The 17,641-nt window shown below is 28.3% G+C and overlaps 2 protein-coding genes across 5 annotated transcripts; one reads left to right on the top strand and one right to left on the bottom strand.

The window, feature by feature from the left end:
* Positions 1 to 1,226: 1,226 nt before the first annotated feature.
* Positions 1,227 to 5,666, top strand: LOC113867104 (RNA-binding protein EWS). Of its 4 annotated transcripts, none has more exons than XR_003505135.1 (4): positions 1,227 to 1,596; positions 2,379 to 3,966; positions 4,182 to 4,476; positions 4,658 to 5,666. XR_003505135.1 is itself a non-coding variant. In XM_027502117.1 (4 exons), exons 2-4 carry the CDS (start codon positions 3,948 to 3,950, stop codon positions 5,274 to 5,276), a joined length of 1,005 nt encoding a protein of 334 aa, XP_027357918.1. In that variant the 5' UTR covers positions 1,227 to 1,596; positions 2,379 to 3,947; the 3' UTR covers positions 5,277 to 5,502. The 4 variants fall into 4 exon arrangements, 3 of the variants coding, with proteins under 3 accessions (XP_027357918.1, XP_027357916.1, XP_027357917.1); XM_027502117.1 differs by having other exon boundaries at positions 4,110 to 4,476; positions 4,658 to 5,502; XM_027502115.1 differs by lacking the exon at positions 2,379 to 3,966 and having other exon boundaries at positions 4,658 to 5,665.
* Positions 5,667 to 5,970: 304 nt separating this feature from the next.
* LOC113867758 lies at positions 5,971 to 8,642 on the bottom strand. Its single transcript, XM_027503210.1, has 3 exons — positions 7,799 to 8,642; positions 6,687 to 6,872; positions 5,971 to 6,586 (listed from the first exon to the last, which is right to left on the bottom strand). Exons 1-3 carry the CDS (start codon positions 8,258 to 8,260, stop codon positions 6,308 to 6,310), a joined length of 927 nt encoding a protein of 308 aa, XP_027359011.1. The 5' UTR covers positions 8,261 to 8,642; the 3' UTR covers positions 5,971 to 6,307.
* Positions 8,643 to 17,641: the final 8,999 nt, after the last annotated feature.

Genomic DNA, 17,641 nt, shown 5'->3' with positions numbered 1-17,641 from the left:
CCTTGCATTTTAGAAAACTACCTTCATCACCGTGTCGGGATTTACGAGCTTCGAGAATGAAAATAATATATTGGGAGGTGTCTCGTTTGTTTTCTTTGGGTGCATTTTCTTTTTCTCGTGTCACCCCTTTTCAATTTGCTTTGTCTTTTTCTCAGATGCAAGTGAAGCACGGGACCTCCCCATTTTGCCGCATTTTTCGAAGTGTTTTCAGGCTATAAATTTTAAAATATAAAGTCATTAGCAACGTATAAAAAATAAATAGTATATCAAATAATTTAATAAAATTATACGATTTATATATTTAATAAAATAACCTAGTCATTAGCAACATATATGGACTTTTTCTAGTCCATGATTCCATGGACTTTTGTTGACCAGAAATATTGCATTTTTTTATTATAAATTATTGATTCACCGTGGCTTTTTTACTCAAAAAATTATTAAATTTGAAACAACTTATTGAAGTGATATTTTTTAAAACCCTTTACAGTTGCACCGTGTTCTCTTGTAGAAGTATTTAAAACTTATCTAATTAGTAAAAAGAAGTGATTAAAGGAATTACTCTAAACTAAAATATTGTTAATTGGCAGCACATGTTTAGCTACATGTCACTTTTATGGGCGTAGCACTCGTACGAAGGACCTCACATGTTATTTATTATACAGTATCATGGGACGGCAAAATATATTTTTTTTTCACCTTTTTTTAACGTGACACGTGTTATGTTTCAAAGGCAATCATAATTTGGTAAATAAATTTAAAATGATATTATTTTAGTAAATCATTTTAAAATTTATATTTTCAAAGTGAAAAACTAACCTAAATATTCTATCCGTTTGTATTCATCAGTGTAAAATAGTTAAAAATAAAACGGTGGAATTATTTTTAAAAACGCCTTTGAAATTTTATTTAAATTTTTGATATTTTGACTTCAAGCGAGTTTGAGCACTGCAAGACTCATTTTTTCGTCTAAATTACTCTTACAATTAAATTTGTATTTAAATTAAGAACATTACCTATTGCTGTAAGTATTTCCTTTAGCTTTATCAATTAAAAAATGAATATAGATTATTTTAAAATAACAAATAGTTGTTTAACAGTAAAATAAAATATATAATATTAAGATTAATATATAAAAATTTATCAATCCAACCCTTTTTTTGCATTAATGAGTTGAGATAATTAAATCCGAAATTCTCAGAAAAAAAAATACGAAAAAAAGAGGTGCAAAACGAATTTAGAGAAAACCTTGTCCTTTTGGGTAATTTCCAAGGAAAACAAAACAGCAATCCTTGAATCTAATATAGGGTTTATATGCACGACGCTGTGATCGAAACCAGAAGCAGGTGAATCAGAATCGAGAAAATCGATAACAATCTTCTTCTTCACAAAGAGTTATTATGGGTTCGTCGAGAGAAAAAGAACAAGCGCCGCCACATCATCACCAACCTCTCTTGAGCAGCCTCGTCGTTCGCCCATCCCATAGCGAGGCCGCCGCCGCCGCCGGTGGTCGCTCCTCCGATTACGAGCCGGGCGAACTCCACCGCGATCTTCCTCCCCCTTATTCCCGCTCCGATCGATATCCCGACGAACCTGGTTTGTGCCCTATCTCAGGTTTCTCAGTTGTTTAATTCGAAATTTCGATGTAGAAAATTGGCTTGGTTGATTTGTATGGCCTGCTTCAATTTAGTTAGTTTTTGAAAAAATTTCGGTGTAAAATGGAGTAATGATTACAAATTTGGAAAAATTACGGCTTGTTTGATTCTGTTTTTGTTGTTACCGTTTTCAAGTTATAGATTCCTTTTTGTTGTTATTGTTTTCAACTTTGTTGGAATTTTTGGTGTATTTAGCATTGGATTTGATTTAGGCGCTAAATTTGACCGCCGATAGCACCAATAGTTTAACCAATTTGTTCATTGTTAACGACAAAACGTGAGAACAATTGAGAATGCTTTCGCTGCCCATAGTTGCGTAAAATTTTATACATGACCTAACTTTTTAAGTGCGTATTTGGTTCAGGTTATTTTGGAGAAATAGTTGCTTATATTGAATGCTTTCTCATAGTGATTTTGAAAAATACGTGATTACTTTCCTGGAATTAATCTCAACCGAACTTGGCGAAGTGTAAATTGGTGAAGGCATGATTTTCAATTTTAAGTGATTACTTGGATTTGTTGTATATAATTTATATGGGGTTAGGCGAGATGAAAACTGCCATTACTTGATTTATTTTTCTTTTTCATTTTTGACCGATTGTATCTATACAGATGTGGGTTTTATTAGACCTGCTGTATATTCATTATGTGCATGCCACACATGGATCTCCTATCGTTTATGGAGTGTCAACAGTGAATAAACTTTGCATTTATGTGTTACAGCTCTGATGTTGCCTCCAAGATCTTGGGCCTTGAGGAAGGCATGTTGCCGTGAACTCAGCTTTGGATCATTATCTGGGAATTTATTTTTACTTAAAAGGGTTAATAAGTGTGTTGGCTGATGGAAATAGTCCATTCTGCATGATCTTGTGGGGGGTTTTGCAGCTTGCATGGGTTCTCATTTTGCAGAGTCATGGTATATGTTTTTTGGTTTGGGATATTTGTGATGATAAAGACAGTGTCAAGTTTAATGGAATCTGGGATACAACTTGAAGTTATTATCATACATGGTACAGTGTGGACAATGCACTAGAACATCAATATGGTTACCGGTTTTGTAGAGGAAAGAAACTGATCATTACAAACTTTTTTTGGTGAATAACCTTAAGTTATAACCAATGTTTGGCTGATATATCTAGGTTCTGCCTCAAGAGGTTTTTGGGGGTGGGTGAATTGCTAATTTGCTACCTTTGGGCAAGCTGACCTGAATTTTGGAAAGATAGTGTTTACTGATGATAAACTTGTGTTATTGGTTATATGTGGTTTTTTGTCATTGAACTCCTGGTTATTTCGATTCCAGCTACATGTTTGCCGGTTTACTTTTGGAATTGTCCTTGCAATGGTTATTTTGGCTGGTTGTTGTCATTTTAGTTTCTATGGCTTTTCTTCTTTGGTTGGTTCATTAGGGGCGATTCAGATGGTTATTTATTTACAACAGGGAAGGCTGCTTTCCAGAATAGTGATTCCTTTCCACAATGGAAATTTAGAAACTTCTGTTATCATGTGATTGTATAGCTTCTGCTGAATTCTTAATATTTTCATGTTGATGAATTGGCTGGGGGTATTGATATGGTACAGAAAAGGGATGCATATCTTCTTACAATGAAGGAATGCACTTCTCCATGTCCAATTTCTTTCGCCTGTTGTTTTGAAGTTAATTGAGGGCATAGTAAAAGAGGAGTGAATTGGCTGCTGGCAATGTTTCTCTTGTACAATGCACATGGATTCAATATGTCTCATCTGTTTGGGCCATTAATTTGTATGGTTTTCGGTAATTTGGTGAACTATGTTGCTTGCTTCTACCTTTGGCTGTTCACAGAAGACTTATAGAGATGGTTCCAAAGAGAGTCCAACAACTGGTTGATTGGGGCAAATTATTGAAGTTTGGGATTCTTTGCTCAATGATGATGTTTGTGGATGGTTGTTTCCTTTTGGCGTACATTCCGATCTTGTGCCTTTCTAAAGAGTGAAATGACATTGGTCTATTGTTTGTCATGTTGGATTAGCTTTTTGTAGGGGTTAGCTCGTACACTTTACCAGGTTTTGAACTTGGTTCTTATTTTATGCTGCTGCACCTAGGCTGTTACTCTGAAATTTGAATTTGGATTTGATATGTCAGATTGTTAGGTTTAATGATTTGCAAATTTAACTATGTCATGGTATATGATATAGCATTCAGAGATTGAAAGAATTGGAATCAAGGATATAAAGGAGATATCGTATGTGTTAGTGGAAGCTTGCTCATAGAACCTGTTTACTTTATGGTAACATGGATCAGGTGTTTGGGAAGTGATGTTGAAGGTGTTATCATGTAAACTTTCTTGCACTCATAAACTTTAATTTCCATGTCCATGAGGAGGAGGAGCCCTATGTGGTGGTAACCTTCCCTATGAAATATCTAACTGATTAAATGGCAGTTGCATGATCACAATTTTTTGTTGGTTTGTAATGTAGATACCAGTGCTAAATTTTCCTCACTGCCTGTAAGTTGCTTATTTTCAGACTTCACTGTCTTTGTTTTCCCAGGATATAGAATTCGTGCAGGTTCGTCGTCTCCTGTTCACCGCAGAGATGCAGATCACCGTTTTGGTTCTGATTATAATCACTTGTCACGGAGCCGTGGATATGGTGGTGGGAGAGATCCTGGAAGATATAGAGAGCTTTCACCCCCATATGGTCGAGGTAGAGTAGGTGGCAGGCCAATTGGGAGAACTTTTGATGGACCTGGCTTTGCTCCTGGACTTGCTAGAGGGGAAGGCAACAATAGAAATAATCCCAACGTGCGTCCCAGGGAGGGAGATTGGATTTGTCCTGATCCCTTGTAAGTTCATGTCCTGATTATGATGAGTCCAGATCACCACCATTTTCATTGAAATTACTCATTGCTCTCGTGTATCTTCTAAGTAGCTTGAAGTTTAAAAATTTAGGATTCTGGTTGTTAAACATCCAAGCGGCTAGATCATTTTGTGAGGATCTTATCTTGTATCTTTACTATATTGCAGATGTGGCAATCTTAACTTTGCAAGACGGGACTACTGTAACAGCTGTAACAGGTCTCGTCATGCACCTGCTAGAAGTCCCCGGAGGGCCTACCCTGCTCCTCCCCCACTTCACGCTCCTCCTAGACGCTTTCCTGGGCCTCCAATTGACCGCTCCCCAGAAAGGGCTCTGAATGGCTACAGATCTCCTCCTCGTGGGTTAGCAAGGGATGGCCCTAGAGAGTATGGATCTACTGCTGTGCCACCTCTCAGGCATGAAGGAAGGTTTTTGGATCCCCATGTGCGTAGAGAGCGTGTGGATTACATAGAAGATGCCTATAGGGGTAGAAGCAAGTTTGATAGGCCACCCCCACTGGACTGGGATAATAGAGATCGTGGAAGAGATGGTTTCAATGACGAACGGAAAGGATTTGAGAGGAGGCCACTATCACCCCCTGCACCTCTTTTGCCATCACTTCCTCACCACCGTGGTGGTCGGTGGGCTCGTGATGCGAGGGAGAGAAGCCGCTCTCCAGTGAGAGGCGGCCCACCACCAAAAGACTATCGCCGAGCTATGTTGATGAATCGTGCAAGAGATGATAGGCGCGGCTTGGGACGAGATAGAATTGGAGGAATGTATTAGCTATGGGTGTTTAATGTATTTTGTACTGTAATGTTTAGCTTCATTGGATGTTTGAGATAAGGAGTTGGAGACGTTAGTTCCTAAATCTTCACAATGGGTTAATGCATTGGAAAACTTTTTGACATTGTGTACTGTAATGTTTAGCTTCATTGGATGTTTGAGACAAGGAGTTGGAGACGTTAGTTCCTAAATCTTCACAATGGGTTAATGCATTTGAAAACTTTTTGACATTGTGTACTTAATTGTTTGGTTTATCGGTCTGTTTTGTTCCTCAATATTTTTTTTCAGACTTGTCAAACTGTTTGATGATGGAGAATACGCCTTTCTTAATTTTATTGAATAGCATCGATATTTTCGTAATGTTATTGAAATTGATTTTAGACTTTTGTCACAAGTAGGTTTTTTTCTTTCTTTCGGCTCTACATCTACTGACCCTCAGGAACGTGCAAGTATGGTTTATCCAAGTACGTGTACCAAATAAAAAATAAAAATTGTTATCTACTCTTGCAAATCCAGAGGATGGTAAATAATAGAAGATGTTATATTCTTTCAATACAAAACCAGATATGCATTATTATTAATTAATTTTTATTATTATTATTATTATTATTATTATCAACATATAATATAATCATGGCATTTAACTTAAAATTTGTCTAATTTAATTTTTTGTGACTTTATGCAATATTATTACATAATATTAAAAAAGTATTTAATTATCATTAATTCAGTTACATTTCAATCATATCATTCTCTAGTTGAATGATCGGTTTAACTTCTGTAAAAAAGAAAGCATGAGTCGAGTCAAGAGAGAACCGGAAACAACAAATGGTAAGTAGTAGGAAGGGGAAATCGAGTCTAATTTTCATTTATCATGTCCCCAAAGCTTTTTTACTTACTAAAACTTCTACAACATTAACTCTTTAGTTGTAATTCTTTCAACCCTTTATCTGTCTCAAGGAAAATCTCAAGCCTGTTGAATGAATTGAAATAACACACAAAAAACTGGTTATTGCTAGGGAAAAAACCACTCAAACGTATGTACATGCTTTCTCTTTAAGTTTGATGGGTCGGTTGTTGTGGGAATCAATAGCCACTGAGCAAGACACATGTTGTCTATGTTTGGACTTCACCAACTTCCCAACAACATTCCCTCTTGATTTAACTTCAAACACAAGAGTCATTGGTATTTTTCCATTGTCCACCAAGCCAGCTAAGCTTGCACCAGCACCATATAAAGGAACCTTGCTTCCTTGCATGTTTACGGACACCATCCCGCGACTCTTTCTCTGTTGATAATGCTTCTTTACCTGCAGCAACACGGTGATCATTATCAAAGCATTACCCTCAAACCAATCCTTTTAAATCAAAGAGTAGTGGTCAGTGTTACAAATTGGAATCAATTCTTACCTCACCAGTTGCAACTGTAATCTCAGAATACATAAGATTCACAGCCTTGGAGCTAACATGAATGCCAAAAAATGTTGCAGGGTTATGTATTGTCATTCTCATTGTGCAATTCACTGTCAGCATCTTGGTTGGGACTCCTGTCATGTCTGACCCTTCTCCAAAGTAGAAGTTGTGTACTGTCAAACTCTGCAAGAAGCGAATCATTAGGTTTGCTGGAAAGTTCACTAATAATGTATAGTAGAGAAATCAAGATGAATAATAAAAGCATGATATCTTAAGTTCCAAAGAAAAATTGAATTTGTTTCTCTTCACATCGATAACATGTAGCCTGTTAGATAGATAAACAAAATTTTCAGGACACCTATAATTATTAGTGAGGAACAACGGGAAAAGAATAAATAAAATCAATAAGGAGACACAATTTGCATGATTGAGAACTCAAACAATGTCCTTGTGTACATATGGTCCCAGGATCTCAAGTTCCATTCTATCTAATCCCCAATGCCTATTGTTATATATAATAAAAAATGTGTGCTTATTAATCAGTTGTGCAAAGTGCATAAAAATTCCCCCGTGTAAACAGACACCATCAATTCAATCTAAGACTTTGCGCACCAGAACAAGGAATCTACAACAAAATGTAGATTCTAGCTCTGAGGACAGAAGTTCAAAAAATGCTATGATATGCAATTTTTTGTTCAAGCTGCATATGGTATACGGCGCTAGTATCCATTAAACAAGTAACACCACTGAAACCGAATGATGATATAAAATCTAGACACGTTTCTTTCAAATAACTTACAATTCCCATTACTAAATTGTGATTAGTCTTTAACTATCTAGTCTTGCCTCAAAAATCACACCACATGAACATGAGGGCCTGATTTATATTCCTTCCTGTCTCAGACATCATCCTCAATCCAATATAATAATAGATTCCATTTAACTATAATAAAAAAAACATTAAAAGATTTGTTATTTGATTAACAAAACAACTACACAATATGTTATTATAAACCTTGGTAAGTCAAACATTTGTTTATAAAATGAAAAAAATGCAAAGCATGTGGCAATTCCTTAGTATAAAAGAAGCAACAATAATCTCACTGTACCTTGACACTAAGCTGAGGTTTGTAAGGCCTGCTAGCACCCCAAATGATCAAACAAAACAAACTAAAAATCAAGACAAACCCAATGATACCAATGAAGATCTGAGTCCTCCTTGACAACCCCTCACTATCACGGTAAAAATCACCATAACCACCCTCTTCGTCAATCACCTTGCATTCAGGCCACCCTTTATCATTGCGTTTTCGGTTCCCCTTCCTTCCCCAAGAAGAGTTGTAGGAACCAGAAACTCTGCTGGAAGAGGAAGCCCTAGAATGGTGACCATAGGAATGGTGTGAAGGTGACTCCATAGGGCTATTACATGCTGGAGTAGCATGCATAGTGGAAGATTTATCCCCATCATGAGAGTCCCTAGAGGGGCTTTGCACATAGTAAGCGGCTCGTTTTGGTGATCTTGGTGATGAAGGATCGAAGCTCGTGACATCAGAATCGGTCTTGGCGTGCATCCTGTCAATAAATTGAATCTCACAACAAAGATGCCAAAATTAATGATGCCCAGATGAGAAAAATCCAATCTTTTGCTTCAATTGCTTGTGGGCAGGAGAGAAAATTGAGTATCTGATGCAATAAATGCAGAATTCAGCAATTCGAAATCCACAAAAAGAGATCCAGAATTCAGAGTGGAGAGGGGGAAAAGGTGGTGAATTTGAAAGAAAATTGTGAGAAAATGGAAAGGGGAAAGGTGGGAGAGTGAAGAATTGAGATAATGGGAAAGTGAAACAGACACAAAAGGGTGAGTCAGGAGTGACACTGATTAAAAGGTTTAAGTTAAACGCAGCATAATCCACAGCTGGAGCTTACTAGCTTTGAACACCCTGTGTTTGTGCCGCGTCGGTTACGAACACTTACAACTAAATACGACGTCGATTTGTTGTCAGACTATCAATCAGTTGTCAGATACACTTGTCGTTCAGTATCGGTTAACGCAGGTTGTCAGTTCTCTTGCATCAGCTTTTTTTTCTTTCCTTTTTTTATAATAATGTTTCGAATTTCAGATTTTATTTGTGATTGTAGTTGCAATTATGGGAATTTTTAAAAGATTAAATATTACAAACAACTCGTATATCATTCATAATATACTTTTTTTTTACTCATTTGATATCTAAAAATAGAAAATAAAAATATTTTTTATTACAAAAAAGTTGTAGGGTATAAGATAATAAGTATTTAAAGCTTAGAATTTAGCTTAAAAATGATAAGTGAATAAATAAGGCCAGAGCCTACAACTCTTTGTAGCAATTTAATTACCAATAATAAAAAAATATTGTTTTCATATAAAATTATTATTATGCATGCAAACAATACATGAACTTTAATATCAATGTTGTAATAGTACCCTGATTTAATTGAATAATAAAAATTAAAATCTAACAAACTATTTAATTGGTTAAAATAAAAGAATTTAATAACATTTAACAAAAACCTTGAACGCCTAATTCATTTACAACTCGTGACAGAGGGTGATTAACAACTGCTGTTACCCCTTGAGTCACATAACACTGAACTCTCAGTGATTTCACGTGACTTTTTTTATATTTGATCATGATGCAATAGGTACCAAACATTGCCCATCGTTTGGTCTATGTCCAAATAAAAATCCAACACTAGTGTAATATTAATCACATATTTTATTATTTTACACATAACAGTTTATAAATAATAATTTTTTGTCTTTATGTGTTTACCGTAATTTATTTATAAAAATTCAAACTTGAAACCATAGTTACTATTTTTCTTAATAACACGAAGTTTTTAATTTTTTCTTTAATTGTACTCACAATTGTATAACTATTGTAATTGGGCGGTCGTAATAATATGCTAAAAATATTTTTAAAAAATATTAGAGGAATCGTCACCAAAATTTATTTTAAGAAATTTTTTTAAAATAATATGATTTTTAAAACAAAAAATATGTCTAAGAGTTATTTATATATAGGAAGGTATTAGTAACCTACAATGTCTTCTTTTTTGTGAAAATTTATTTTAATCTTAAAAAATATTTATTTCACCCCTAAATAACAATTATTATTATTTTATTATTTTAAAAGAAGACAAATTATTTATTTAAAATGTTAATGAATACCTTAAAAAATTATTTTAAAAATTATTTTGACTTGATGGGTCCGATTCTCGCTCCTATGTATCTCCGGGTGCAATGAAAAACTTAAAGTCATGTAATTCTATCTAAAAATTACGAAGTTGGTTTATTAAAATTAAGTTTAGTAAAATAAAATTATTTTAAGATTAATTTATAAAATAATATTTAGGATATGAGATAACGTGGTTATACACGTATCCTACGAGAAATAATACGGAAGATGAAGAAATATCACATAACCACATGGCAAATCGTTAAAAAAATATTTTTATTTGTAAATAAAATATTAGAATTTATATTTTTAAATTATAATTAACATTGAAAGAGAATTTAAGATAACTTAAGCTATACATAAATCTCTTATAATTTATTGAACAATCAAAGGTAATGTAAATTATACATCGATGTTGTAGAAAATTGTATAAATAAATAAAAAAATACTTAATTATTTAATTTATCAAAATTATAAGTATGACTTAAGAAATTTTAAAATATGAAATTAATTTTATTTTAACAAAAGAAATAAATTTATTTAAATTGATTAAAAAATATACTTATTTAATAAAAAGATTAAGAATTTCATTTGATAGATTTATATTATATAAAACCTAAGGTAACGTTAGTACACATAAGTTTTTAACAATTTATAACACATAAAAGTAGAGTCGCTACACATTAGTATTATAAAATATTTTGTTAATAAAATAATTTAAATTTAAATTATTTAATTTATTCATAAGTTAGTAATTAGAAAGGAAGTATATTTTGATTATTATTAAGGTGGTTAACTAATTAATTAAAGACAATATATGATAAATTAATATTGCATAAAGTCTTAGTAACGTAGGTACATATAGACTTTATCAATTTATAATACATAACGATAGAGAAACTATATGTTAGTATTATAAATTGATGCAATTATATTATTATTTATTAATTAATTATATAAAAAACAAGTAATTTACTATTCATAATATAAGATGAATTATTAATTGATTATATAAAAAACAAGTAATTTACTATTCATAATATAAGATGAAGTAATCATAGATATAAAATTAAATCACATCGATATTTTATAAATATATAATAAATGAAATAAAATATATCAATCCTAAAGAATAAATAATCAATACGATAATTAAGATATAAATAATGAAATATCAAAAAAATGAAAAAAAATTGTTGTTAATGTTAGAATGAGATAAATTAAAAAAAATAACTCAAATATAATATTTTAAAATAAATAGTATAAAGAGAATTAAAACAAATAAATAAGTTAAAATTAAAACTTTATTTAAAAAATTAACAAAAATAAAAATAAATAATAAGAACCCATTTACTAAACAAATTAATAATTATCATAACAATGAAAAACAATGTTACTAAAATAATAACAACGATAAATAAATAAATAAAATAAGAAATTATATGCTGAGTTAAATAAAAAAATCAGACTAAAAAAATTATAAAAAAAAGAGTAAAAAGGTTCAATATTTAAATTTTAAAATTTTTAGATTTGAATAGAAGAACTTGAGGGTTAGGGATGAGCTTTCCAAGAAAAATAAAGAGACTATGAAAGAGTAGAGATGAGGTTAATAGAAGTTATGATTTTGAATAGTGGAAGTTAGTGTAAAATAGAGAGAGAAAGAAAAAAGGATTTGAGAAGAGCTTCTATGGTAAGTTAATAGTGTATCTTGGTTGTTTGAAAGTGGTAGTTTATATAGAAGAATGTTGAATGGACAAGAGGGATGGTTGAAAGTAGTATGGTTTAGGAAAGAGAAAAAGAGAAAAAATGGTGTAGGAAAGAACTTTCATGGAATATGTATAAAAAATTTGTAATTTTTTTTTTTTTATTTTTGATATCATGAGATTTATGTGATGTCTAAATGCTCATTCAATGGTAGGAATATCTAACAAAAAAATTTATAGATTGTACGATAAAAACTTGTAAATCTTGAAATTTTTTGCTTGCCTTTTGTTTTTCTTACTTACCTCTTCTTTCAACCTCTTTCTCTCTAGGTTCAAAGTATCTTTCTTCAAACAAAATCTTCATCTCCTTATTTAATGTCCTCTCAGTTATATTTTACTCTTAAAATTAGAAAAAGGCCAAATTTCTTATCCAAGCTCCATTTTTATGCTAAAAGACTTTACTTATTTTTTGGTTTAATTCTCGCAATGTTTCTACTTCTTTTTTAGAATCAAATCTAAATTTTTCTAATTTATTAAAGCAAATTTTAATTTTTATGAAATATTTTGTTTCCATTCATTTTTTATAAAATAAATTCAGAATTTAAATAAAATAAAATAAAAAATTTTAAACAAAATTTAGGTATTCACAATAATCAAAACATTATAATTTTTCTTTATAAATTACAAATAATCGGTTAATACTCTCACAGTTCAATTGGTGGTCCAAAAAACATATTTCAAAAAAAAAAAAACATGTAGGAATTGTAAATTGTAATTCTGATAAAGTAACATATTCAGAATCAAAACGAGCTCTTAGATATATTAAAAATATTAAGAATATTTAAAATTTGTTGATACATAATCACTAGAGAAAAACCTCATGAAGTAAAATATATTATTAGAAATTTGTTGAATTCGTGACTTGAGTTAAACTCAGGACAAAAAAATTGGTAGTTGAAAAAGAATTAAGAAAATAAAACTAAAAAAAAAATCACGAACCTATCAAAAGTTGAGTACTTTACCATATATACTAATAATTTGTTTATTTTGGTTAAAAAATCATGTTTAAATAATTTAAATTATAAGTAAAAAATAATATCTTCTATAATTCATTTTAACATAAAATTAACAAACTCTCTCTCTCTATCGTCTCGTTTCATTCTCCTGTTCTCTTTATATTTCTTTCGTTCAATAAAAAAATATAAAAATTTATTATTTAAATAAAAAAAATTTATCACTGACAACGACCATTTTAGAAATGAATTTTTAAATAATAAAATAAAATAAGAAAATAATAATCATTAGTTAATATAGTAACCAATTTAACGACTGTTTTTTCTTTGAGCATTAGCGATGGATTTTTTTCATTACTGTTATTGACTAATTTAATAACAAATTTATATAATTTACTGTACAAAAGTTTCTAATTTCAACTTATGATTAACATAATAATGTCAGAATTTAGGAGACAATTAGCAATTGATTTATTAGTCATTATTAGTTACTGATATACATATTATTAAAATAAAAATTATAAAAATATTTATTAATGATCGTAAAGACTAAATTAATATCTAATTTTTTAAAATTGATAAAATTAAATATTTTAAAAATTGTATTGATATTATAATTTGGTTTAAATTTTAGATTTTATTATTAAACTAAACTAGACCACACTATATATATATATATTTATATTATTTTTTATGATTTTTATATAATTTTTTCTTTAATATTATTATAATAATATATAAATATATGATACAATACTTGAACCAATTTGAATTATTATTATTTTTTATAAGTAAATTCATCCCACGTTCACAATTTTTTTCATTTCAATTAATGCTTTTTTCTTCTATTTTTTACTTTCTTAAAAAATTCACTTAATTTTTTAATCTAAACAAAAATTATATCAAAAGTCACATAAAAATAAATAAATTTTCAAAAATAAAAATTAATTAACAAAAAAATAATTGAAAATATATTTAAACTGAATTGCAAAATATCACTTTAATTTGTTTTTTATATTATCTTTAAATCAAACTGCATATTATTTTTATGATATAATTTAAATTTTTTACATAAAAATTGAACCAAACTAAACTACTAAAATTTTACATATTGTGTAATTGTCTTTTAATTTTACATATTATACACAATAAAAGTTTATATATAATAAATATTTATTCAAAATTATAAGATATAATATATTTTTAATATTAGATATTATAAGCTGAATCATTCTGATAAAAAAAAAAGTAAAATAAGTAAAAACACTGTAAATGTTTATAAAACACTGTAAATAAGGAATTTGATAATTTACACATAAAAAATTGCATTGTTTAAATATTTTCTTCTTGTCTAAGTTTTTCGTACATACAAATTTAAGGAAAGAAATTTATTTATTATAATTACTAATTTTTAAATATATTCATAACCATTCCTATGCATACTTGGAAAAAAATAATTATATTGAACATTTTAACAAAAAAGTAATATATTTTTTAAATTTACTATAATTGTATTTTTAAAATATATAGATTCAATTAATATAGATGAAAAAAAGTTATAATATTTTATTTTAAGAAAGTAGCACACACACAAATTTAATAAAGAATTATATAAGGTTATATATTTTTTAAACATATTGAAATATAGATTTTTATTGAGATTATACGAGAGTCGATTTATAAAATTTGAGCTAAAAAACTGTGGTTAAGTAAAATAAAATGATTTTACCTAACTTTAATATAAAAATAGTTCTTAAAAACATGAATTACAAAGCATTACTACATTTAACACAAATATTAAAATTAGTTATATTTCTCCTATGCCTTTCATAGTTGGTTAATAGCTTACCATAAAAAAAATTCAAAGAAACAATGTAATTATAGGAAGGGCATTCTTAATAAAAAAAATATCATTAACAAGAGATTGCATAATAATAGAAGACGATATTAATTGATATGCAAATTTAATTGAGAAAACTTGATTTAGTCAAGTTCCAAAACAAAGAGTCTAATTCACCATAGCCATAGAGAGAGAGAATCTTAGCAATAGCATTGCAAACATGCCTAGGCAAAAAATAACATATATTTTGTCCTAAGCTTAGTTCCTTTTACGAACAAAAAGGGCCACAAGACATAACCATATCTATCCTAGAAACAAGTTGGATAACTAATGTATTCATATTGTTAAATTCAGGAACTCAAAAATCTTCCCATAATTTAATAGCAAGATCCATCCCCAATTAACCACCTTAAACTTTGAAAATATTTAGGACAAATTGAGACAAAAGTTTTCCAAAGATGAAATATTTATTGATTTTACTAGCCAAGAAAAATTATCTATTTAAACTTATATCTAACATAGAGAACCTGAACCCACAAATCATTATCTAAGGTAATTAGCCTCCAACAGACTTTGTCATATAAGCAAATTTAAGACTATAAAGTTTTCTAAATTCTAAATTTTCTTATAATTTATGTTTACAAATCTTTAGCTAATCTATAAGGTGTCATTTTTTAGAGTCAATAAACCCCCAAATAAACTATTTACATATGTTATTAATTTTATTACATATAAAGAAGATAATTAACTTACTTTGCATCACATATGAAAGAATACTCATAAAATAAGATTAAGTAAGAATAAAACTACCTACTAATGATAACAAACTTATTTTTTAAAAAAACAATTTTTTTCTTTATCCTATCAATAATGAAAGAAAAATTATTTCTAGCTAGTTTCTTATATTTAAGAGGAATCCTATGTTTTTATTATTGTCTAAGTTTAAACTTATATTTAGCATAAAGAACTTAGACCCACAAATCATTATCCGAAGTAATTATCCTTCAACACACTTTTGTTATATAAGCAAATTTAAGACGGTAAAGGTCTCTAAATTCTAAACTCTCTTATAATTTATGTTTACAAATTTTTGTTAGTCTACTATAAGGTAGAATTTTCTAAAGTAATAGATCCCCAAATAAATTATTTACATATATTATTAATTTTATTACATCTAGTGATGAGAATTAACTTAGTTTGTATCACATATGAAAGAATATTCATAAAATAAGATTAAACAAGAGTAAATCTACATGTTAATGATAATAAATTTATTTTTTTAAAAAATAATTTTTTTTAATTCTATCAATAAAAAAAAATTATGTCTAGCTATTTTCTTATACTTAAGAGGAATCCTAAGTTACTTACCAAAATATTAAGCATAATTAATTTTAAAGGAATCACAAATACAATTTGCTGAGAAGACTTTCAGTATTAATAAGGGAAAAAATGTACTATAATTAAATATTTTTAATATTAATAACCATTTCTATGCATACTAAAAAAAATAATTATATTTAATATTTTAACAAAAAATAATATATATTTTTAATTTACTATAATTATACTTTTAAAATAAATAGATCCAATTAATATTAATTGAGAAATATTTATAATATTTTATTTTAAGAAGGTAGCATACACAAAAATTTTAAAAAGAATAATAAACAAGGTTTTACATTCTTCAAACTTATTGAAGTATAGATTTCTATTGAAATAAATAAATAGTTTAGTTTTTATTTTAATTTAACACGTCGAAATTTTCTGAATATTTCTTATATAAATTAAGAATACTTCCAGTGATCAAAAGTTTTTCAATAACAAAGTTAAAAGATAAAAAGTATCAAATCTTTAAAAAAAAAAGAAAATAACATATGAACTATAGAACGCATAGAGAAATTATTTAAAAACATGAAATAAGAAATGTTACAAATAAAAGTTAAATAAAAATAAGCTGAGTTTTTGAATTTAGAAGATTTAGAGTATATTTGCTTGCATTTTTAAAACGAATTTTTTCATTTTAAAAATTTAAAATATATGTATTATTAATTTAAAAAAACTCTTTTTAAAAATATAAACAAACATATTCTTATTATTTTCGGATTTAGAAATCAGAAAAATATTCTGTTAGTTATCCTTCGATCAAGCATGTATGACTTAAGTTACCTTTTTCATATTTATACGCTGCAACCACTGTATGTAATTGATAGATTATTCAATTCACGATACATTTTATCAGCTCATTATGATAATATTTCTTTATTTTAAATACGTTTTTATTTTGTTCTATTTCTTTCCTAAAATTAGAATATTCACTGGTTTCCTTTTGGTATATATAATATTTTGAGATCTCAATACTTAATATTTGTAAGATTTATTTTTTATATGATTAACTTGTATCATCAAAATTATTTATTCTATATTTTTATAATAAAAACTATCAAATATCTTTAATAAAAAAACACACATTAAGAATATTACCCTCAGTTGTTAATTTTACTACTTTTCATGATTTAATGAATAGTAAATAACTAGAATATGTGGTAAAAAAAACTGAGGCTATAAAGAAACAAAAATTATTGAATTTTGCGTAGATAACATATAAACCAACGATTATCTTTTAAATTCAAATTCACGAATTATTGCAAAAGTGATAAAACTATAATTTCAGGAATATATTTTAGAACTTCTTGATAAATATGATAAAATAAAAACTGACAAGATATAGGAAGCGACTATTATATATATAAAAATAAAATAAATTTTAATTTTATTATATGTTTGATATATATTAAAATAGTGTAATTAACATGAGATAAATATAAAATAATAATAAAAAAAAATTCTACTTAAATTATAAAATCACTTTTTATTAAAATTAATATAATTATTTTAATTAAAAATATACATAAAAACTTAACACGAATTTTATCAAGTTTCATACTAAACATAAAAGTATTGTTAGTTTTAATATAAAATAAATGAAATATATATTATAAACTTATGTAGTAAAAATACAATTCTCTCTATCTCTCGTCATATAATCTATTTTATCATTTCTTTCTCTTTTCTCTACAAATTTGTTTCAAATATATAAATTTCATATTATCTAATTGATCTGTGTTATAGTTTTATGTATTAGCCATATAACTGAAATCCGGCTAATAAAAATACCACCCCT

The sequence above is a fragment of the Abrus precatorius genome, unplaced genomic scaffold (genome assembly GCF_003935025.1).
Source record: "Abrus precatorius isolate BTA unplaced genomic scaffold, Abrus_2018 Scaffold5, whole genome shotgun sequence".
Lineage (NCBI taxonomy): Eukaryota > Viridiplantae > Streptophyta > Magnoliopsida > Fabales > Fabaceae > Abrus > Abrus precatorius.
The sequence above is the reverse complement of the archived record's forward strand: the minus strand, read 5'-3'. Positions and strand labels throughout refer to the sequence as shown.